Source organism: Protobothrops mucrosquamatus, unplaced genomic scaffold (assembly GCF_001527695.2).
Source record: "Protobothrops mucrosquamatus isolate PMUCROS unplaced genomic scaffold, P.Mucros_1.0 scaffold_171, whole genome shotgun sequence".
Classification (NCBI taxonomy): domain Eukaryota; kingdom Metazoa; phylum Chordata; class Lepidosauria; order Squamata; family Viperidae; genus Protobothrops; species Protobothrops mucrosquamatus.
The window spans coordinates 150,590-174,400 of record NW_015386247.1 but is presented as its reverse complement, the minus strand read 5'-3'; the positions used below and the strand labels follow the sequence as shown (position 1 = coordinate 174,400).

The following is a 23,811-nucleotide window of genomic DNA, read 5'->3' as shown; positions in this document are numbered from 1 at the left end:
CAATAATGCTTATGGGGCAAAACCCTCTATTGGCTCAGCCACTATTATAGATTTTTTAAAGCAGTGTTAGATGCTGAATGCTGCCTTCTTCCTTCCTGTGCAGCTTAAATTGTTCCAACTTTTTAATCATTTTTCTCCTATTTGTATTCTATCACATTCTATCATAAAAGATGTGAAAAGGATCACTAGTCCAACCCACTGTCCAGTATAGGAACCTATTACTACAGCATCCTTGACAAATGGCTACCCAGCTTCTGTTTATATATTTCCAGCAAAGGAGATGCCACTTTTCGAAGCAACTCCATTTAACAGCTGGTATGATCAGGAAATTTGCCCCAATGCCCAGCTGAAATCTACTTCCTTGTAATTTAAACTCACTGCTTTTTCTACTGGCTTCTGGAACAACACTGAACATTTCTCTCCACCTCTTAAGTGACAGCCCTTGAGATATTTGAAGACAGCTATCATGTCTCCATGAACACTTCTGTTGGTTGACCATACATGACTCCTCCCAACCATTCCTCTTACGTTTTTGACCCATACCCTTTATAATCTCAGCTGCTGTGCTCTGGACATTCTGGAAGGGATAAACATCCTTCCTAATATGCAGTGCTCAAAACTGCACGCAACATTTGAAAGCAATCTGATCAAAACAGAATGAGTTCTGTTGATCGTGACGCTATCTCCCTGTTGAAACAACATAGGATAGTATTTGTGTTTTTCACATCTTCATAAATTGCTGATTCATGTTCCCCTTGAGACCAAGGGTCTGAAATCTTTTTGTATGTATTGTGGCCCTCTTCCAGTCTATATTCATGCTTTTAACTTTTTTCCAATCAAATGTAAGACTTTTGCATGTTTCCCATTTGAAATTCAAACTGATTTCTGAACAAGTTGTGAAGATCTTGTTGAATCCTGGTTCATTTCTCTAAAGCAGGCATGTCAAACTGCCGGCCCGCCAGTCGGATGCATCACGCCGAAACCGCACCCACCCCATTGCCGGCAATGGGGAAAAAGTTGCGATACATCGCATGACGTCACGAGTTTGACATACCTGCTCTAAAGCATCTGCTCATTCACTCTCTCCCCCTCACCCAGTATTTATATTGTTTGGGAATTCAACAATCATATTTTAAACTCTTCACATATTTTAAACTCTTCATTTATTAAATTCTCCATCAAAGACACAAATGCTCTGTGCTGAAGAAGACATGAGAGTTGTTACTGGTGTTATAGTATCAGTGTTTCACCTGCCCTAATGTGAAATTTATATACATATACTCATACCCATAGATGAAGGATAATTTTACACTGATATCATATTCTACTCTGGAATTTCAGTGGCCTCCTAGAATGACAGATTGTTAAGAAGGTGAACCAAACAATTGCCAATGAAAAGAAAAAGCCAAACAAGTTGATGTTTAAGATATATTTGTCCCGGTTGCCTATAATTTAAATACAGCTCTAAAAAGAAACAATGTTAATCAAAAGTTTTGAATTACCATATCTCTCTTTAGGGGTTATCTAGTTTAAAGATAGATTGTGTTAGATTTGGTAACCCATGCTGAACTCTTCTCTGACCATGCTTCTGATGTGCAACTATGTTTTTTCACAACAATTGAAATCAGGGAACATTCCAAAGTGTAGTAGATTATATTAAAAAAAAACCTTAATAGTTTTTGAAAAAGGAAAAATTAAGTTTCCCTTCTCTTAAACCTGAAAAATCCTCATTATATTGCAGCCTTTGGAGCCAACAAAATGCTTCGGCTTGCAGTGAAAAAAAGGTGGCCTAGTCCTGTCCTACGTGAAAACCATGCTAAGGAATAAAAATATCTCAACAATACTTCTCCTCGTCCTTTTTATTCTCCGAGTTGGGAACACTAATGTGGGTCGTCATCCTTCTGTACCTCCTAAAAAGCTTGGCATAGAAAATTACAGTTCTGCACGTTTTCTTTCCAAATATGAATCTTGTCTGACATTTATAAATTGTGGATAAAAAGCTTTTCATAAGATAAAACTCTATGTACCAAATGCTCTTCCTCATGAACCAGTTTCTGATTAAAACGTGTTTAGCAGCAAATGATGCATGTGGAAATCACATGAGTATTTGTCATCAGGAAACCAGGGCCCAGATATTGAGTGCATTTAAATCCATGCAGAAGATCCAGTCTTCACAATGATGGTTGATCATGTACCTAGGAAAACATGCTCCCATCAGAACCTATGAGCAACAGCAGCAGATTAAGTGTAACATTTCATAAAATACTATCTGAACTGAGCAAAACTATAGCTATATTCCTATGATTTGGCATAGGAAGAATCATACGTTAAGACAAATGGAAGTTAATATTTTGGGAAGAACAACACAAACTAAAGCACTTTCCCTCTAGATTTCATACACTTCAGTTTAGCTCAGCTTAACATGCAGAAAACATGCCAAGACCATTTGTAATACGTGTCAAATTCTTAATTAGCTACCCATATCATCACAAGTTGGCATACATAATGTCGAGAACTTTTAGACATTTTAATCTAAACTTCTAGTTAACTGGGAAAAGGAAAGTAGGATTTCCAACATCCCGTAACACCACCTTTTTTTGGAACAGAATTACATAAAATAAATATGAATGGCAAAAAATAAAACAATTACAAACCCGTTAATATAACTTTTACTTTCAATCAAGTGGCAAGACTAAAGCTTTTTAATATTATGCCATTAAAGTGAAACCCAGGCACGTGTTTTTGCTCCTCTCATTCTAGAAGAAGAGATAGTAGAACAAGAGAAGCAAAGGCACTTGAAGGGCCAATGCCCGCTTCATCATTATCACCATTTCTATCTTATTAGGTACTAGGAGGGGAGTTTGGCAAAGTGGGAGTAAGCAATATTCCAGAAAGTGACTCCTGCACAAACCAACTGCCATCCATCCCTCTAAGCCAGGGGTAGGCAATCTTGGCTCTTTTATGACTCGTGGATTTCAAGTCCCAGAATTTTGGGAGTTGAAGTCCACGAGTCATAAAAGAGCCACGGTTGCCTACCCCTGCTCTAAGCCATTTTCAGGACAACACAATCATGGCCTAATGAGATACTGACAGGAATGCCATACTACATTAAGCAATATTCATGATTTATTCTATTTTGGTTTATCAGAATTGCTTAATAACTGCAGCTTATTTGACAAGATAATTAAAGATTCTTCATGGAAGATATGAATTCGATCACTTTACAATTTAACTGGCACAAAAAGGTTGATTATGTTTAAGCAAGGAACATCTATCTAGTGCTCAAGCTGGCTTTGTTCATTTAATTCAATGAATTATTCTGAGTTTCAGAGTAAGCATCAACACTGCATATTCACCAAATTAAAGAGGCTGATAAAGCAAATAATCTGCCATTCCCATTTAATAAAAGGAAATGTAGTGTGTCCAATAACATTTATTCAGTACTTTTGCTTTCTAGAGCACCAAGCTTTTCACTGCCACAAAGCAGAAGCTACTACTACCTAAGGACAAAACAGGATTCCAGACAAAGATCTGAGAAACCAGTACTTTTTATTTTGGTCTCTTTATTAATTTGAAATTATACTCTATAAGCAACATTTCTTTAACCTAATTCCTTTAAGAACTGTTTTTCTGTTAGCCACCTCACCATTTTTAGAATTACAATTAGGATCTTCGGATGTTATCTTATGGGTCATCTGAAATATTTCCTATCAATCAAGTCAGCTCTGTCTTGTAAAGTGAAGTCAAATGATATCCATATTAAAAACATATGGTGTAATCTACTGGTATTGTACTATTGGAATTGCTTCTTCAGAGGCCATTTTTCTTTAGCTCATGTACACTCTTATGACGACCTGCTCTAGAGAATTGTGGCTTCCTCAGTAGGAGATTTTTAGGGAAACTGGAAATCCCCAAAATAGTTGGAAATAGTTTCAAAATCTGAAGATCGGGGTAAATGGCACGTATGATGTCCAATTCTGCTTCAGTGACATACAACAACCAAACTGTACTATTAGAAAGGTGGCTTCCAATCTCTCTAGATATCCCTGAAACTGTTAAAAAAATCCTTGTTACACCCGATGTTAGGAACAGATTTTCACTATTACTTTATGAATTGGCCTTTTCCCCCATCTTTTGCATATTTGTTCTCCAGAACCTATCAACATCTGGAGTAAATCTGGGAGCACATATGAGGTAAGTCTGAGTCAATGACGTTCTCTGACAGGTTGACTGATATAATTTAATATAACTCAATAGAGAATATAGTCTGTATACATTTCTGTCATATAGTTTTTCCCTTTATCACATAAGTTCTTTCTCAAAATCCTGAGTAGAAAACTTATACTTAGCAGCTTTTTTATGGCAGGCCACTATCAAATAATGTGAACACAGGATAAAAACATAAAATTGGTTCTGAAGCGCTAGCTTCCACAAGGAGAAACATGGAAACAGGGAGCAAGAATTTTTGTTCTGGTTAAGTTTATTGGTGTGTTCTTTACAGAAGAGTTCTGGCTACATACTAGAGTGGAGACCTCAAGTTGGGAGGGAGAACATAGAAAAATGCTCCATTCAAGAAAACTACAAATGCAAGGATAAGTAGAGGGCAGAACAAAATGGCCAGAGTGTCATTAGAGGAAATCCAGACAACTGACGGTAAGAGAAGGAAGAGGAAGAAGAGGAAAGGACACTTGGCCATTAAGAGTGACTGTCACTACCCAGATGGAGCTGTATCTACAAGAGTCGGATGTTTCATGTTAGATTCCTCTTTACCTTTGTAGAGTAACTGTGAAAGGGTTAAAAGGAAACAAAGCAATCATTTTGAAAACTGTATTTAATTTCTGAAGTCCAATAGTCCGGCACGCAAAATCATGCATTTGAAAATTTTTCACTACAAATAAGCCAGATAGTATTTTTCAAGGAGATGAAGCTTTTTGGCTCTTAAATCAATAAAAATGTTTACATAATTCTTGCTTCTACTGTACAGAATACTGTCTCTATTTGGACTTGTGCTGCTAGCACGCTGCATTTCACAAGTGTCCTGTTCATTTCATAAACAGCTTGTGTTTCGGTACTTAAACATGTAATTCAAGAATTTTACACTAATTTATACATTTAATTGGTTGCATATATTAACATGTACTATAAGATTTCTTTTTCCTAAAGAAGCCATTACATAATATGTGGATACCGTAAAAAGATCTGATTAGTTAAAAGTAACAAGCATTAACAGATACATACAAAACTCAACCTAGTGGGACTGAGTGCTGAGCTTGCAGTGAACTATGAGTAACCAGCCTTTCCAGTTGCCGCCTTCACAGGGGAAACACAAAACAATTAAAGGGAAATTGTTACAGAGTATCTGTACACAGTTTCTTTCCAAGGGACATCTGGATGTAGCTTAAGTTCCAAACGTGTAAGAGGTTCCTTTTTAACTAGAGGAGAAAGGCCTGCTACCATAAAAATGTAATGGGATGAAAAGGATACCGATGAAGTTGTGTGGAGGAATGAATGGGTTTACAAGTTGTTCACGGTCAGGGGGCAATTTTGGCCGCTGAAAATGGTATCTTTATTTCCCCCAGGACAGGAGAAAGGGCCATTTATGGTTGAAGGCCTAAGTGTGATATCTCGGTTTGTGAAGGACTGTGCTTAATCCCTCCAGCCCCACCTCAGCAGCTACAGCTCTCCGCAGAAGCCTTTGCCCGGTCGTTCTTGTCTAGCTTGATCGGTTCCGGAAATTCATTGTAAAGCTCCACTTCAGTTTCCTACCAGGAAAGAGGACAGAGGTCACCAACTACAGTTCAAAATTACTTTGCTCAAGTTGATCAGCTCTGGCTTTGGGAATAGGAGGCGTGCAAGCTTAGTCTCAATTTCCAAGGAACACTTATGGACATTGCCTCCGAACTGTCCTTAAAAAAGAAACCCCCAAGCCTTTTCCTGCCATGAACAGCACTAAATGAGTACTGGAGGCAGCTCATAGGGCTATTATTATTATTATTATTTTTTAAACAAATCAATCCTAATGACACCAAAGACCCCCCCCCCAGAAGGTTTTTCAAACAGGATGTTAAAAATATTGCAAACCATCTGCTTATTTAGAAAAGTAAACCGGAGGACTGCTAATATATAAAAGACACAACAATGGCTGTTATTGTCTATAGCCAGTCATCAGTAAGTCTGATCTTATAAGGGGAATGTGAATTGATTGCCAATAGAAGGCACTAAGCAGGGCTCACCTGTTTAAGTGCATTTCGTGCAATTGTTTGGAAAGCTTGTTCCACATTAATGGCCTCCTTCGCACTGGTTTCAAAGTAAGGAATATTGTTTTTGCTGTAGCACCAGGCCTGTGCTCTTTTTGTGGTAACCTGGCAACACAGGAAGGTTATTTTAATTCAGTTAAGTTCATACATTCCTATTAACCAGCAACCCTTTGTTTATTACCAATAGCAAAGAACTTCACATTATTTCCTAAGCTGTAGAGAGTGCTCATGAGTGCTGGGAAAGCTTTGTACACCCAAAGCTTCTTTCCAGAGTGATGTTATTCTATTTACATCCTCAAAAGCAGACATTTTATTCATGCACTTTGGTATAACATTTTGAAAAAAACCCAGTCTGAAAATCTTGTTTTAATTCCGCAATCCATCCTCATGGGCAGGGGCAAAAACTAGAACTGATTCTAGTTCAAAATAGCATCCCACTTACTTGTCTATTTTCTAAGTCAATCTTGTTCCCCAGCACAACAAAAGGAAAGTTCTCAGGATCTCGTGGACTGGCTTGAATGAGAAATTCGTCTCGCCAACTATCAAGAGTTTTAAATGTGTTGGGAGCTGTTACATCAAAAACCAGCACACAGCAGTCTGCTCCCCTGTAGAAGGCAACTCCCAAAGACTGAAACCGCTCTTGCCCGGCTGTATCCCATATCTGCAGAGAAGAGAAGAACACAGTAGCTTAGTAGCAGATTGTCTGTTCAAATCAAAAGAGAATCTGATGCTTTCAAATGTGGGAATAGCTCTGCTCCTTTCCTCATACAGATAGGGACCCTGTGTACTTTGCTTCTTGTCTTTGAAACATTTTCTGCATACCTAAGAACTCTGAGGAATAAATTGGATTCACAGTCACACGAAGAGGCCCTGTATCAAAGAGGCTGTCAGCTTCCCTCTACAAATGCAGGGGGTGGGCAAAGGCAGTTGGCTTCAGATCTACTCCTCTCTCTTACTTATAGAACTAGTGTGAGTAACGTTTTAATCATATCAGCCCAATTTCTTCATTGCCACAAATAAGGAATGCCAAAGTCAACCCAGACCTTCTTTTGAGCACTTTGGTTCTGAGATAACTTATCTCCTCCCTTGGGATGAACAGCACTTGGAAAATTAGGGTCTCCTTGCTGCTGCTCCCACCACTCCTTTGTTACAAACTAGTTTTCCCCCTTCCCCACCAGCCCTTTGGGGAACCAGGGGAAAACCAAAGGGGAAACCTCAACCCGCCACAGGTCTGGCTAACCTACAGAAAGAGAAACCAAATAAAAACTTTTGAGAGTCAGAAGCTCCGCTAAGGTTGAATTCAAGGTATTGGTTATCACCTATAAAGCCCTACATAAAGCCTGGTTACTTGAGGACCAACTCTCTGGCTGGGTCATTGTCAATTAAGCAGCGACATGTTACAGGACCCAGGAAACATGCCTTCCCAGAGGAATTACATTCCCCTGGAGATCTGGACTACTCCCACCCTTCTGACTTTCTGCAATGTCTGGAGTTTGGTAGTCCTAACAAATCTAAGTAAGTAAGTAAGTAAGTAAGTAAGTAAGTAAGTAAGTAAGTAAGTAAGTAAGTAAGTAAGTAAGTAAATAAATGCTTAAGATCCAGCTGTTCTTCTAGCCCCCCCGAGCTATGATGGGGGTTGCCCCTTTGGTTGATTATTGGCTGCTGTCTTTCTCTTCCCCCTTTGACATATTTTAATTTTTATCTGTAAGCTACCCAGAGTTACTATGAAGTCAGACAGACTTGAAATTGAAATAATCAACTAGACTCCTTTGCATCAACGTTGTAAATAATGAATTCATCAATGATTATGTCTTTTGAAAGAATAAACCACAAGAGCAAGGGTGATTTTAGGGTAAATGCTTTAACTGAGTAGTGGGGAGCAAGTCCATTTTGGGCAACAGAGATCAAGAGCTGAAGGCAAAAGGCAAGGCTGGACCTCAGGGGTAAGCTGGAACAGTAGGAGGTAACCATTGAGAAAGTCATTCCTGGGTGCTGACCCCTCTGATTTCTCTCAGATGTGTATACTGGGAAAATATTGTCTCTCTCAGATCATTTGGGTGGGGAGGGGATGTCCCACAGTAATAAGCAAAGCCATATTTTTGTCCTAATTTCAAATTTATGAAGTTTGAGTTTCTGAAGACCCCACTACCTTGTTAGATTTTTAAATCACAGCTGAGCTTGCACACTCCTGCAAAATCTGAAAAAAATGTAAGAAATGTCCTATATAACATTTTAGGGTAATGTAAGTAGAGTTGGCATACATAAATTAATGCAAAATAGAAATGGGGTCTTCTATAAAAAAAATGCTAAAAGCACATTCTTACCTGCATTGTGACTAATCTGTCATCCACCATCACCTCCTTGGTCAGGAAGTCTGCTCCTATTGTAGCTTTGTATTGGTTACTGAATTTCTTGTTAACATACTGATTCATAAGAGATGTCTTTCCCACCCTATGCAAACAGAAGAGAATTCAATAACACAAGCTCAATAATATGTTCAATCCAAGTTTATAATCTTGGGCAGATAAAATGCTAGTTTGCATGCATCTCCTTTTGTTTTTTTGATATATAGCAGGGGTGTCAAACTGCCAGCCCACGGGCCGGATGCGTCATGCCAAAACCGTGCCCACCCCATTGCCGGCAATGGGAAAAAATCGTGATATGTCGCAACACGTCACGTGACATTGCGAGTTTGACACCCTTGACTTACAACTGCCTGCTTAGCAACCATTCAAAGTTACAACCTACTGAAAAAGGGGACCTGTGACCCAGATCCAAAGTTCCAACATTTGCCCCCACCTCCTCCCCTGGTCATATGAATGTACTTTGGGCACTTGGCATCAGGGCTGCACTTGTGGCCACCTGCAGCATCCCACAACCACAGGGCCATGTTTCATCATGGTCTTGTTGAAAACTGGCACTTATTTCCAGGTTTCTGCAAAACAGTGCTACAGTGAACAATGGGCTTGCTTAACTGATGCTGCAAAAATGCCATAAAAATGGCACACTCCATTACTGTCATAACTCGAGTACTCTACTGTATCTTAATTTCTACAATTAATACAATCGGTTTACTTATATTTTTGTTTTGAGTTCAAGTCAACTGACAGTAAGCCTGCAACTGATTCATTTGGAAATTACATATTGAACTAGGGTCAGGAATACATTATCCTGCAACTGCAGAAAAACTGCAAAAATCTCTGCTCCAAGTATCCAGTAATCTACATCAACATTTTAAAATATACAGATTGGAAGAATGCTTTTAAGTGTTCATTATGTCAGCATGTTGCTATTTACCATTTCTAGAATACAATATAAGTAACTGGTCATAACATGTTAAATATTAACTTTAATCAATCAATCATTTAAAACTGATTTATGAATCAAGGTTAGTCTATGATCTTTCAGATGTGTTGTATTAATACAGTCACCCACATTGGTCAAAGGGAATTATAAACTCAGCCTATTCAGAGGAACAGAATTATGAATTCTATTACTTGAATTCTGCAGCTACATCTGTTGCTTGCAGGATTTAACATTAAAGAGAAGGAATCAAAGGATTAAAAAGCTTTGTCTTCAGTTACAGATTTCCTGTAACTGAAACATAGCACTTTGCCACATACAGGTAGTCCCTAACTTACAACCGACCATTACAAAGTTATGGTGGACATGGAAATAGTGTTTAATAATAGTCTGTCAAGCACTTATGGTTGTCATAAAGAGTCACACTATGTCAGGGATAGGCAACCTCGGCTCTTTTATGACTCATGGACTTCAACTCCCAGAATTCCTGAATAAGCTATGCTGACTCAGGAATTCTGGGAGTTGAAGTCCATGGGTCATAAAAGAGCCGAGGTTGCCTATCCCTGCACTATGTCATCCCCTTGTGATTGCCATCCCATTGTGAATATGTGACCACATTTCGGGTGCTTGCCAATCAGCTCGCATTTATGGCAGATTGCCAAGTGAACCACAGTCATGTGATTGGCATTTGCAATCTTCTCTGCTGGCTTCCTCAGAAGTCAATAGAGAAATCTGCAGGGAAGACTGCAAGCAGAGGAGATGGAGGATTTGAGGTCTGTTCCTGTCACTTCCATGCAGAGAGGGGAAATTCCTTGGTGGGCTTCAGCAATGGACCTTATTTAGCAACCACTCAATGTTACAATGGCATTGAAAAAAAAGTGACAATTGGTCCTCGCACTTAGGACCATCTTAGCATCCCTACAGTCATGTGATCAAAATCTGAGTGCTTGGCAATTGGCATGTATTTAGGGTTGTTGCAGCATTCTGGGGGTCATGCAATCTCCATTTCTGACTTCCCCAGCTGGCTTCTAACAAACAAAGTCAGTGAGGAAAGCTGGATTCATTTAATGACCATATGATTCACTTAATAACTGGGGTGATTTACTTAACAACCATGGCAAAAAAAAAAAGATTGTAAATTCCTGATAGTTAGAACAATCAACCAGTGGAACAACCTGCCTCCAGAAGCTGTGAATGCTCCAACACTGGAAGTTTTTAAGAAGAAACTGGACAGCCATTTGTCCGAAATGGTATAGGGTTTCCGGCCTGAGCAGGGGGTTGGACTAGATGACCTCCAAGGTCCCTTCCAACTTTACCATTACTATTACTATTATTATTATTATTATTATTATTATTATTATTATTATTAAAAATCAGGCATGACTCACTTAACCACCTCACTGAGCAACAGAAGTTCTGGTCTCAATTGTGGCTGTAAGTCAAAGACCACATATATCGTCATTTGATAAAACTATTGTGCCTTATTACAGTGGCTGCTTTAACAATTTATTCAGTACTGCAACCCCTGCTTGGTAATGGTTTGTTACCTTATCATACTACTTTGTATGATAAGGAGTTATAGCATAGTATACATTTTAAAGCTAGATATTTACATGATTCTTGGGCTATGTTCAGTTGTTTTGCTCTTCTTTTTTGAAAACCTTGGTAAGCTGAGAGGTTTTTCATTGTTCATTTCATTTCAATTGCAGCAAATTTTTTACACTTCTATGTTATATTGGGTATTCTGTATGCCTTAGTGCAATGTAATTCTCTTTACTGACCGTTTTTAAGGCAAAATAATATTATGCTAGTACTTACCCTGAATCTCCAAGAATGATGACTTTGAGTAATACTTTCTTTCTAGAAGTCATTATTACAGAATTCAGATGAATATTCAAGTGCACTTACTAGACAAAAAGAAATTACAATATAAAAGTCTTACTCTGCCATTCATTTGCTTTTACAGACAAGTCAAAATACAGATAACATATTAATATTTCATATCCTTGCAAATTAGGTACTAGATATTGCTTTCTCGAAACAGATGTAAGGATGGAATCACTTCATTGCAAAAAAAGCCTCTGCTTGGCTACTGATCAAATATAGAGAATGCTTAGCTATTCAACTTAAGTGCCCCAGAAAGTATAAAAGCAGGAAGAAAAGATTCCCCAGAAACTTTACTAATGCTGAATGCTATCAGTCTTAAAAACATTCCATTTTTTTTCTTTTTTTGGCTTAAAGCAGAAAAAATAACCTACGTTATGTTCTTAAAGTTGTTTATGAAAAAATATTTAAGTTTCAGGTTAAGTCTCAGAAATTCCTCTGTGAACAAATGTTAGTCCTACCAGAGATTCAACTTGGGAGAAAAGTCCACAATTCTTATTTTTGTTAAGAAATGCTTACTACAGCGCTCTCTCTCTCTCTCTCTCTCTCTCTCACACACACACACACACACACACACACACACACACACACACACACACACGAACTTAATTCCAATATTGGAGAAAGAGTGGAAAACAGAATGCACAGCAAAACTGTACATTAGGCATAGCCCCTGTGAGGTTACATGAAACGTCTGCTCTGCAACTGTCTTAAGTATAATTATGCAATCTACTGCAAACTGAAATTCCAACAAAGTATAGAATAGTAGCTTCATTTAAAATGTCCAGCAAGACTATGAATATTTATTAGGCTTGTAAGTTGTGAACACCTGTTAGTACCTATATTCTGCTGTGTAAAATTCACAAATGTTGAACACTAAAGAAAATGCCATTATGGATTGCAAGCTTCTTAACATAGATATAATGCTGCAGGAATTATTGCGTGCCCAAAAAAAGGAAGTGCCCAAATATAAAGGTTGCAGCTAGTTTTAAAAAATGATAGCAAGACTAAGTTGAATCATGTATTTTTCAGTAAGAAACTACAACAAATAACTGCGAAATCATAGAGTGAAATTTTAACAGAGGGTGCAGAGTTCCACGATTTCCCAAATACTAGTAAATCAAAGAGCACTTGATCATAGCAAACCAAATTACATTATTTGCATGATGGTCATATGACATCGTTACACAAATGATAAATGCAGTACTCAAATATTCCTTCGGTGAGGGATGCGGGCGCTCTAGAAACGTGAAATATAAATAATAAATGAAATAAAATTGCAATGACATTTAGTCCTTTCTAAGAAAATCTGTTGCACTGAGTAAATCATGGTTTTACTGTACTGCTTTTAATTCTAATTTTCTCTTTGGGATTTGGAGCAAACTTTAACCTAATCAAGCAGTTATTTAAAAAAATCAATTTTAGCTATGCTCAATAAACTAGCCCTTATTTTTTAAGACCACCTAGCATGGGATTCATTTCCTCCATATTATCTCCAGTGGTGGGGATTCAATGTGTTAATATTTTCTTGATTGAAATAATTTTCCTTTGAATTATGAATAAACCTTTGAAAGCCACAACTCTCATGCCGACTTCTTGTTCATGACAGCATTGCTTTCCAAATGCCAATGGAGCTACTCAGTACCAGCAGAGCACAACTGCAAATATTAACACTTACATGGTTAAGTGCTACTATAAACAAAGCAAAATTAATAACAACACAGCACACCTACAAGGCTTAAGCTTGGTGCAGAAAGCATTTATACATACGGACAGTAAAAAAAATCTTTGCAATTTTTTTTTTTTCCAATATAGAATTTTATTGTTTTTATCATAAAAGAAAAAATACATCACAAGTATTACACAATGATTTATCCCATCCCCCCACCCCCCGGACTTCCCAAACCAAACCTAGGCTAACATTCAACTACAAGTAAACAAATATTAATATCTCTAACTCCAAACTCTAAACTTAAACAATCCATCTCCTCCGTGTNCCTGCTCCGCCCCCCCCCCCCCCCAGGGCCACACCCCACTTCCACGCCCCGGCACCATGGTGGCCACGCCCTCTGCCCACACCCCGCAGCATCAACTGCACACGACGGGGCGTGAGGGTGGAGTCTTGTCCCGGCTGCCCGGCTGCCATGTACTTGGCCGTGCTGCTCTGCGCGGGCCGCACTCGGGGGTGACTCTCCTCCAGGGGGGCTACTGGTGAGGAGGGGGCCATGGGGAGAGGTGGGGCTGGGGCAACGGCGTGCGTGCCCACAGAGAGGGCTCTGAGTGCCGCCTCTGGCACGCGTGCCATAGGTTTGCCACCACTGGTATAAGGACTATAAAAACAATTTTAAAATTTAACATTATCTTCAGACAACATTAATAGCTTTATGACATCATCTTCATTAATTAAAAAGGCCTTCTGGAAGAACTTTTTTAAAATTGCTTCCCAAAGACAAAAAGGGTCTCAAGGGCAGATTTCTGGTGGCAAACTATTCAGCAACAAAGGGACTTGGTTGTTTTCTTGCAGATGTTTCATTACCCAAAGTAGGTAGCATCAGCAGTGCTAGTCATTATGATTTTCAAGGCATCATCATCACTAGCACTGATGATAATACCTAGTTTGGGTAATAAAACGTCTGCAAAAAAACAAAAACCAAGCTCAGAGAGCACCAAGGACTTTTTATTTCAACCTGAGCTACAAATATTCCTCTTTACTGGTAAACAAGGGGATCATTTGCCAGAAAATTATCTCCTAAATCTCTTTCTTCTAATCTGTCGACAGTTGGGAACTACTAACATTTTTTACTCCTAAACATTTCATTAGTTCTATAAAATATTATGTAATGCTATCGAGTGTGCACTTTCCTATAAATTTTAACACACTTATTTAACTGATAAAAGTGTCATGAAGAAGTATATATTTAAAGATAAAATGAGGACTACCAACAGCACATTTGATATAAAATATGATATAAAATATGAAATTTGACACATCTATAAAAATTAGCACTCTATGCCAGGAGCCAGTACATAGTTATTACAAATATAGAGAAATGTCACAACATTAACAATTGGTATTTCAGGTCCATATCCTTTTGGAGTTACGGTTTATTTCTGACACAAAAAATGGTGTTTCATAGGAGGCTAATTACTCAAAGCCAACACCATTGTACTATTTTGAGAAAAAAAGGATACTGTAAATCAGTATTTTCCAACTGGTAGCTTTCAATATGCAGGTTTCAATCCTCAAAATACTCAATCAGAGAACCACAAGTTAAAGAGTTACATATTCCAAATTTGCTCAGGTTGCAAAAGATTGCTGTGGCTATTTTAAGGTATAACTCCATTGTTGGCTTATTTCTTCTAAGGCATACCAGTCTATATGTAAGTTCATTTTCCCAATTAAATAACTTTGCCAATGCCTTAGCGTGCAACAGTAAACTTTTGGAAGACTTTAGATTCCAGTCAGATGATAATGTAGGGGCTATAATGAACTATTTGCTATTTTGATAAACATAACTGAGGTAAAGAATTGAATTTTAGTATGTGCCCATATGAGGCAAGCTTTTACTGATAATTCTATTTCATTATTGCTGTATTTCTCTTTATTCCCTCAGGTAACCATAGGAACAGTATTTAGCACAAGTCTGCACAATCAGATTACAACAACATGTGTGGGCTCAGAATGCTTAATCACATTCCTTCCTTCATGGAGAAAGCACTTCATAATTTCTTTTCTCCATAAGACCTCACTTTTAATGGTGTGATTTTAAACTCAAAGTTTGCTAGTTCCTCTGGAAGAGAGTACGACGCCAAGCAGAATTTTTTATTCTATGGGTTCTGAATGAAGACAGAACAAAGTGGTTTCTTGGATGAGAATTATGATACCAACTGTACCTTCCTCAAACCAAGCAGTAAGGACATTAACAAGCTTCCTACAGTAATTTAAAATAAGATTTCCCTGGGAATATGTTTGGCACGAATGATCAAGATGGTTATTTCCAATTGTTCCCAGACTATAAAGAACTTGTAGGAATCATTCTATACAGTTTTCCACAGAAAGCTTAAGATATCCTTAGTGTAAAACTATGAACAGTGAATGAGCCTTCCAGTCCAGGAACGTCCATATAATGAAGACCGATCCACTCTCTTACATGCAGCCACCTTTACTTCTTCAACAAACATTGATTTTTCTCAAACTATATCCTATCCATTACTTTTCCTCCAGCATTTGCACACCTTAAAATTGCTCCATTCATTTTCCCATTTCTACTTTTGGCTATTTACCACATAACTTGCAATCATGCACTCCATTTTCCTATCAAGCAAAACTCAAGTCTTAATTTTGAGATCCCTACTTGTTACGCCATGTAATCTAACTTTCCGAGCATGTCATTTGAGTTCTCAGCCAAACATGGAGCATGACTGACAAAGAACATTCGCATCTCCAAATATTTTATATATTCATAAATATCCTAAATAATGGAATATATTCTTTTACTATCTATTCGGTACTGAACCATTAAAACATTCTATTTATTCTCACACATTTACTCCTCTGTTATATACCAATCTTATATTCAGCAGCCACCTTTTAATTCCATTACCATGGGGGGGGGAGGGGAAATCCATAATTCCAATCTATATCCTTCATTCCACATCTTCTCAATATGGATTCTATAATAAGATGTATAATAAGTTTGTTATACATCTCTTAATGAGCTGCTTAAGAGGCACAATCTGGTTTGTAGACACTTATCCAGCATAAAACCATACTGCATTCCCCAAATTTTTCTTGCTTCAGAAGCCACATCTCAATTTTAACATTTCTCCAGTTACGCTATATACACCTGCATCATGACCATTTTCAACATTTTCACAGCATTTCTTTCTTTTGTTTCAATTCATAACATGTTTACTTCTGTTCAACTGTGTCTGAATCTTGGAGACTGCCTAAACAAGGTCCTTGCAGTTTTCTTGGCAAGGTTTTTCAGAAGTGGTTTGCCATTGCCTCCTTCCTAGGGCTGTGACTATCCCAAGGCCAGTCAGCTAGTGCAGAGGTCCCCAACCTTTTGGGCATCAGGGACCGGTTCCGGGGAGAGAGGTTTTTCCACGGACCGGAGGGGGAGTGGTTGTGTGTGCTGCCTGCATGCTGCGGATGGGGCTTTGCTTGTTTGTGCGGACCGGTTGCTGGCATGCCACGGCCCGGTACTGGTCCACGGACTGGGGACCCCTGAGCTAATGCCTAAAGCAGGAGCAGAACTCACAGTCTCCTGGTTTCTAGCCTAATGCCTTTAACCACTACACCAAACTGGCTCTCATATTATTGCCATACAAATCTCCAAAATACTACTTCTCTCATTTTTTTAAACTTCAGTTTCATTCCAAGCCATTATTTTTTTCAGTCAATTTAGTCATGGCACTCCTTAGCTTACTTCACCCATTTTCAAAACAATTTCTATATACATCAAAATCAATATCCATTTTCTCTGCTTCTTTTAACTTCAATTGTCCTTTCTTCCTCTAATTAAACTGTTTAATAGCGTAACAGAGTTGGAAGGGATCTTGGAGGCCTTCTAGTCCAACCCCTGCTCAAACAGGAGACCCTATGCCATTTCAGACAAATGGCTGCCCAATCTCTTCTTAAAAACCATCAGTGATGGAGGACTTATTTCTGTTTGCAACTATCATTTTCTCTATACACAGATATATTGCTTTCACCCTTAGTTTTGCATCAATACTTCTTATCCACAGTTTCTTCTACTTTATCATTCTACCAAACATCCTTATTCAGTGATGGCGAACCTTTTAGAGACCGAGTGCCCAAACTGCAACCCAAAACCCACTTATTTATCGCTGGGTGCCAGGTGGGGGTGGTCCACTGGGTGGGCGTGGTTGTGATGGTTATGGCAGATTGGATGGGAGTGGCCAAGGTGGGCGTGATCACCTCGATGTTGCTCGTGGGGAGAGACGCCTGTGGGGGCCCGGCAGGGTTGGGGGAGATCCAGGGTGTCTGCCAGGTGAGGCGGTGGGCAGGAGGCTCGTCCTGCGGGGTGAGGCAAGGCGAGGCAGGGCGGGGGTGCCATTGTCACAAGGCAAGGTGTGGCAGGGGCGGCTGCTGCCTGACACCATCAACCTCTGCACACAGAGGCCACTGAGCGCATGGTTGCTGGGATGCATCCGGCTATGTGGGACCTCGGCGAGTTAGCAGGTGGCTCGTTGAAGAGGGACAGTTGCCATCTCCAGGGCATGGCCTGTGTGCCCACAGAGAGTGCTCTGAGTGCCGCCTCTGGCATGCGTGCCATAGGTTCGCCACCACGGTCCTTATTCATACTTCTCAGCATAACTCCATGCTTCTCCGTCATACAGTTCTTTTCCCTCTGGTCCAATTAGCTTTCACATACCCTTCCCTTACATCCATTTTTGATTCAGTTTTGTTGGAGGATTAATCTATCTTCTAATACTTTTTCCATACTAGACTCATATTTGGTTTTCCCTTAATTCTTAGTATTTAAAACTAAGGAAAACTATAAAGGAAAACTCAAAAGTAGTGTGAGGAGGAATTAAAGAGACAGGGATCCACTTGTGTCCAGGACATAGCATTAGGAAAATATGATCTAATATTCTAATAATGATCCTGTAGGCCAGTGGTGGCGAACCTATGGCACGAGTGCCAGAGGTGGCACTCGGAGCCCTCTCTGTGGGCACGCATGCTGTCGCCCCCTGCCTCCCCCCATGGCCCTCTCCTCACCAGCAGCCCCCTCAGAGGAGAGTCGCCCCCAGGTGCGGCCCGCGCGGAGCACTGCAGCCAAGTACATGGCAGCTGGGTAGCAGGGACAAACTCCACCCTTGTGCCCCATTGCACGCAGATGATGCTGCAGGGCGCAGGCAGAGGGCGTGGCCACCATGGTGCTTCAGGGCCGCCTGGGCGATCTGCTGTGGCGGACCGTGGAGGCAGTGGGTGGCCCTGCGGGTGGTGTGGGGGTGGGCCAGGGTGGTTTTGGGGCACTCGGTCTCTAAAAGGTTCGCCATCACTGCTCTAGGTAGCTTTCAATATCATCAACTATGGTATCTTTCTATGGGATTAGATCTTAGAGGAACTGTTTTGTAATGGTTCTGATTTTTGTTCTATTTATACTCACCCAGCCCATGGTACTGGGGAAATGTTTGAATCTACATTGATTTTTAATGTCCTTAGATTTCTCCCTTACAGTGTGCAAAACCTATAAGAAATTACTGGAAATATTGATTTAGAGTAAATCAATGATACCTAGCTCACTACTTTTATCTGAATTTGGTCTGGATGAGGAAAAGCAAACTGAAATTAAGTCAAAGAAGATGGAGATGCTGTTGATAAGGAGAAACCAGAATCGGGGATTGAGGTGATCATTTTGAATTGCATACCTGTGGAAAAAGCAGATTTGCATCCAAGAGTGCTCCTTATCCCCAATGTAACTGGATTTACTATTAATTCTTATAATTTGTATTTTTATGGCTTTGTTGCCATAATTCAGTGAATCCAGAGACCCAACAACTCTACTTTAGCCTAGTCTAATATGTTAAATGAACCCAACCATTAAATTAGGTAAAAATGCATCACTTGCTTAATAGGCAGTATTATGTAATTTCTACTTAGTTCTACGTTACAAAAATACAGTTCTGAATTAGTCATACTTGTTGTGGAGCCATTGTTCCTGCTATAAATATATTCTCCCATAAATTTCACAATATTTAGTAATTTTAAAACTTTTCCTTCAAGTGATTTTTCCAGAAGACTTCAGAGGATTTAACAGAATAATCTTGCCAGGATTTAATTATTTGTCTTCTAACAATAAATAATGAGCAAGCACACTAATAGATTTAAAAAGACATGTTACATTAGACAGTATCCACTAACGGCTATGCTAAGGAAACCAGCTGTATCCTTAGCTATATATTCTTGATGTTGGCAAAATACTCTTACAAAAATACACACCCCTTAAGCAGCAACAGTGACATCACCATTGTCAGGCAGCTTTAAACACTGCTGCTGCATCAACTTTTCATCGTTATTAAAAAAAAAAAAAACAGATAAGCAAATATGCTGCAGCAAGATATACCAGGCTAGATAACTACTGAGAACTATTAAGTCTATGAAATACCTATATGAAAAGCTATACTATTTCAATACAGGTAGTCCTCAACTTACAACCATTTGTTAGTGACCATTTGAAATTACAAGGGCACTGATAAAAGTAACTTACAATTGATCCTCATGCTTACGATTGTAGCAGTGTCCCCATGGTCACCTGATCAAAATTTGGGCGCTTGGCAACCATCATATATTTATGGTGGCTGCAGTGTCCTGGGGTGACCTTCCCAGGTGACTTCCAACAGCAAAATCAATGGGGGAAGCCAGATTCACTTAACAACCATGTGATTCACTTAACAACCATGGCGACAAAGGTAAAATTGGATATGACTCACTTAACAACAAACTTGCTTAGCAACAGAAATTCTGATCCCAATTGTGATTGTAAGCTGAGACCTACCCGTACACTATTTGGTTATAAAGCCTACCTTAAGCTTCCAGTACACAAATGTGAGTTTATCTAGTATAGCTCCCTGAACCAGCTCTCTCTTTGCTGAGTTTAAACATTTGAAAAACTCATCAGCAATGCTAAACTGAAAAGCAGGGAAATGTTAGCTAAGTGAAAACCTTTTCTGACTGGCGCATTTCAAAAGCATTGGATTCCACCTTTCACAGTAGCTAGAAATTACTTCTATATTTTAGATATCTTCACTGCTGAGCATCAGTCTGCACAATGTTTAAGTCCTCAAATAGTAAATATTCCAGCTCTAAGGAACACTAGCAAGAATTTATGCTCTCTATACATTGCCTATGCTTTTGTTAAAGGGATGCTTACACTCATTACATATTAATACTTAGAGAATGGACAGAATGCAATTTGTCTGCTGAAGCAATTTCACCATGCATCTCAAATAGCTATGCTGGCAGCAGCTTCATTTTCCACTCCGCTTTTATAACTGAACCAAAAGCTGTGATCAAGAGCAGCCAAGAAAACTGAAACATAATTGGCATGAATGCCAGCATTATTGCCTCTATTTGTCTAAAATCCACTTCTGTATATCTCACTGCCTACCACAGCTATTTAAGGTGTCAACATAAATAGAATCGTATTCCAGAGTGAAGTAAAAAGAATATATTAATTGGCACTTAATGCATTCAATTATCTCCCAAACAATACCATCAGCTTCTTAAGCTTGAATCGTCCATGTAGTATAAATTGCAATTTCCATTTAGCTAGTATGATCAAATATCAGAGATTATTGAAACCTGGAATGACCTAGATTAGAAAAACGAGAATAGAACCTGAAAAGCAAATGATATAAGCATAAACTAGGGCTTTCTTTACTGGAATCCTGCAAGATTTCCAAATTAATTCCCTCAAAAGAGAAGGCTAAAAATGCCTAAGTATACAAGTGTATCTGAAGTTATAGGATCTGAATGGGATACAACAGTCTTCAGCTGAACCCTGGCAAGACTGGATGGCTTTGGATTTGGGTCCTTATTTTAATAATGATTTCTAAAAATTTTAGAATAGTTGTTTTGATCTGTTGTTTTATTCAATTGCTGTACACCACCCAGAATAACTTTATGTGAGATAAGTGGTCATATAAATGTGATTGATAAATAAAGCCAATGTTTTTAGTACTGCTGGCAGAGGCTAAGTTATGAAAGTGCAACACAGATACATACTTGTTTTTATGTATTCAAATTTAGCGAACTATTCACTCTCCACCATATATGCACATTAAAATTTGTGAAAGTTGTAACTCCAATATTGCTCCAAATTCGATAGGGGATCTGACACATCAGTTTACAGAGCAGCTCTGTAAACACAACATAGTAAACAACAAAACAAATTGCATTACTTGGTGTAATATGTCTCTCTAGCTATTAGCTGGCAGCTGAACAAGATACAGAAATAACTTTTAAAGGAGAGCAATTAAAATGGCAATGTGGAAGAATTAATGTGGATAAGGGATTTGTCTAACATAAAATATGACAAATCAATAAAGAGAGTCAATTTGGTGTAATGGTTATCAGACTAGAAATCGTGAGACCATGAGTTTTAAGTATGAAACCAGTTATGTGACTTTGGACTATTACTCATTCTCAGCCCTAGGAAATCACTTCTGAAAATGCTCTCAAGAAAACTGCAGGGACGTGTCCAGGCAGTTGCCAAGTCTGACCTGAAGGCAGATTGGGGGTGGGGGGCACGTGAGCATTTGGGAAAGAAAAACATCTCAATAGACAAGGTCACTACCAACTTTGCACATTACTGTGGACTAGTCATAATTCACTTTTTATGAAAGTTCAGCAATAGCATCTTTTAATTAAAGAATATTGATGATTTCCATATTTATGACATTCGTTATCGCAGATGGGACTTAGTTAGGATTCCAATAAAGTGTCATCTGCCTATTCCGCTATTAATATATTGCTTCTATATTAATGGTAAAAGGACTAAAATTGATCTCAGCATGGATTGTACTGTTAGTTGATATGAAACACACTAGTTAATACAAAAAAGTAATTATTCTGTAAACAAATACTGATATCTCTACTTCTAAACAAAAACAGTTTAATATTTTTTCACGTTACTGTAACAGCTTTGTTTATAATTGTTACTTCATTTACATGGTTGCCTCAGGAATACTGTAATCACCTGTCTCCCATGCCTAGTTATTATGTTGCCAGAGAGAATATACCAGTATAAGCATTTCAAGTTCAACATTTATGGGTGGGTAGCAATGAAATTTAATTCGGTATTTATCCTCCGATTTAAAAGAAATTACCCCACTTCTGACCACTTCTGGTTGTGCCATACAAGCCAAGCATGCTTTTAACATTAGTGTTTTCAGGTGCCTTCAAGTCAGTGGGGGCTCCTGGTCAATGCCTGGACTATCCCCTGCAGTTTTCTGAACAAAATTTCAGAAGCGGTTTGACATTGCCTCCTTTCTAAAGCTGAAAGATAGTGGTAAGACCAAAGTTATCCAGCTGGTTTGTTACCTAAAGGAGGACTAGAACTCATGGATCGCCTGGTTTTTAGCATGGTGCTTTAACCATTACACAAACCTATCTCTTAGTGAGTAATCCAGGAACACAGAATGTTGCCTTACAACAAATCAGATTCTTGGTTCAATGGTGTCGATACTGACTGGAAACAATTCTCAGTATTTTTTATATTTAGGATATTTTGAGGCAAAAGAGCTGCTCCATCATTGTGCTCCTGTATAATCTGTTATACAGAATTCTTAAACCTATGAAAATATATTCATATATAAGCAGTATCCCCGTCAGAAAAAGCTTGAACTAATCTCATCAAGGAGTCAGACTGCCTCAAATCACTCACAACAATGAGTTATAATGTTTATAAATGAGTTTATAAATATCCAGTGTGAGAAAAATCTGATTTTGGTTCCTGGTAATCACACTCAATTTATTTATTTTTTTCAGAGCAGGTGAACTCAGAGCAGAAAAATGTAATAGTTAAACCATCTGATTGATACCAGGTAAACCCAGATACTAATCCATCCTTAGGCATGAAAACTACTGGATGATTTTGGACCAGCCAATCTCATAGGGCTGTTGTAGAAAAAAAAAGAAAAGAGGATGTGCTTTGTATGATACTCTGAGCTCTTGTACAAAAATATAGGGTACATATTTGACAAATGAAGGTCATTTTTCAACCAATTACACAAAACTCATTTTAGAACTATCCAACCATTAGAGCGCCATAAATTTACTGGTAATGCTAGGACGCTGCTGTAAGCTATGGGGGAGATGGCCAAAAGCACCATAACATCCAACCACTATTTTTGTTTTGTAAGAATTTCTAAGAACAGACGTATTTAACATAAAATTATGCTAGTGAGTTAAACACTTTTAATATGCCTCTTTAACTTTTAAAATGAATTGGGAAGTGAGTTTGAAAGTAAAACCTAGTAGACTTCAAAGGAGTTACCAATACATATATTATACACTATTTTAAATAGAAGGCTGAAAGGCTAGCCTTTATTTATAGTCCAAATACAAGTGCAAATATGCATAGTATCGTAAGATCCTTTAATTGGTCTAGAAGCTATTATGGATTTGCTCATGCTAACAACAGTTCTATAGCATTAGACGCAAGTCTCCTATCCGCCACTACTCAAAACTTCAGCTGCTTGAAGCAAAAACTATGCTTTATATATTAGGATGTAAGGATATGTTTGTATTATTTGCCTACAATTTTCAGTACAATAAACCAACAGTTCTCAAGCTGTGGATTAGGATTGTGAAAATAGGGGCGGGGGGGGGGGG

The 23,811-nt window shown here is 38.6% G+C and overlaps 1 protein-coding gene across 2 annotated transcripts in view; it reads right to left on the bottom strand.

Moving 5' to 3' along the window:
* Nucleotides 1–1,685: 1,685 nt before the first annotated feature.
* RAB7A (RAB7A, member RAS oncogene family) overlaps nucleotides 1,686–23,811 on the bottom strand; it is a 24,691-nt gene continuing 2,565 nt past the window's right edge. Inside the window, exons 2-7 of one of the 2 annotated variants that reach the window (XM_015822119.1) lie at nucleotides 11,379–11,467; nucleotides 8,582–8,708; nucleotides 6,700–6,918; nucleotides 6,234–6,362; nucleotides 5,666–5,762; nucleotides 1,686–2,195 (exon numbers count right to left, since the gene is read on the bottom strand). In XM_015822119.1, the coding sequence (XP_015677605.1) occupies nucleotides 5,667–5,762; nucleotides 6,234–6,362; nucleotides 6,700–6,918; nucleotides 8,582–8,708; nucleotides 11,379–11,431 (624 nt within the window). In that variant the 5' untranslated portion in view covers nucleotides 11,432–11,467 and the 3' untranslated portion in view covers nucleotides 1,686–2,195; nucleotide 5,666. Of the gene's footprint in view, nucleotides 2,196–4,462; nucleotides 5,763–6,233; nucleotides 6,363–6,699; nucleotides 6,919–8,581; nucleotides 8,709–11,378; nucleotides 11,468–23,811 lie in introns of those variants that run through there. The other variant, XM_015822111.1, reaches the window with a different exon arrangement.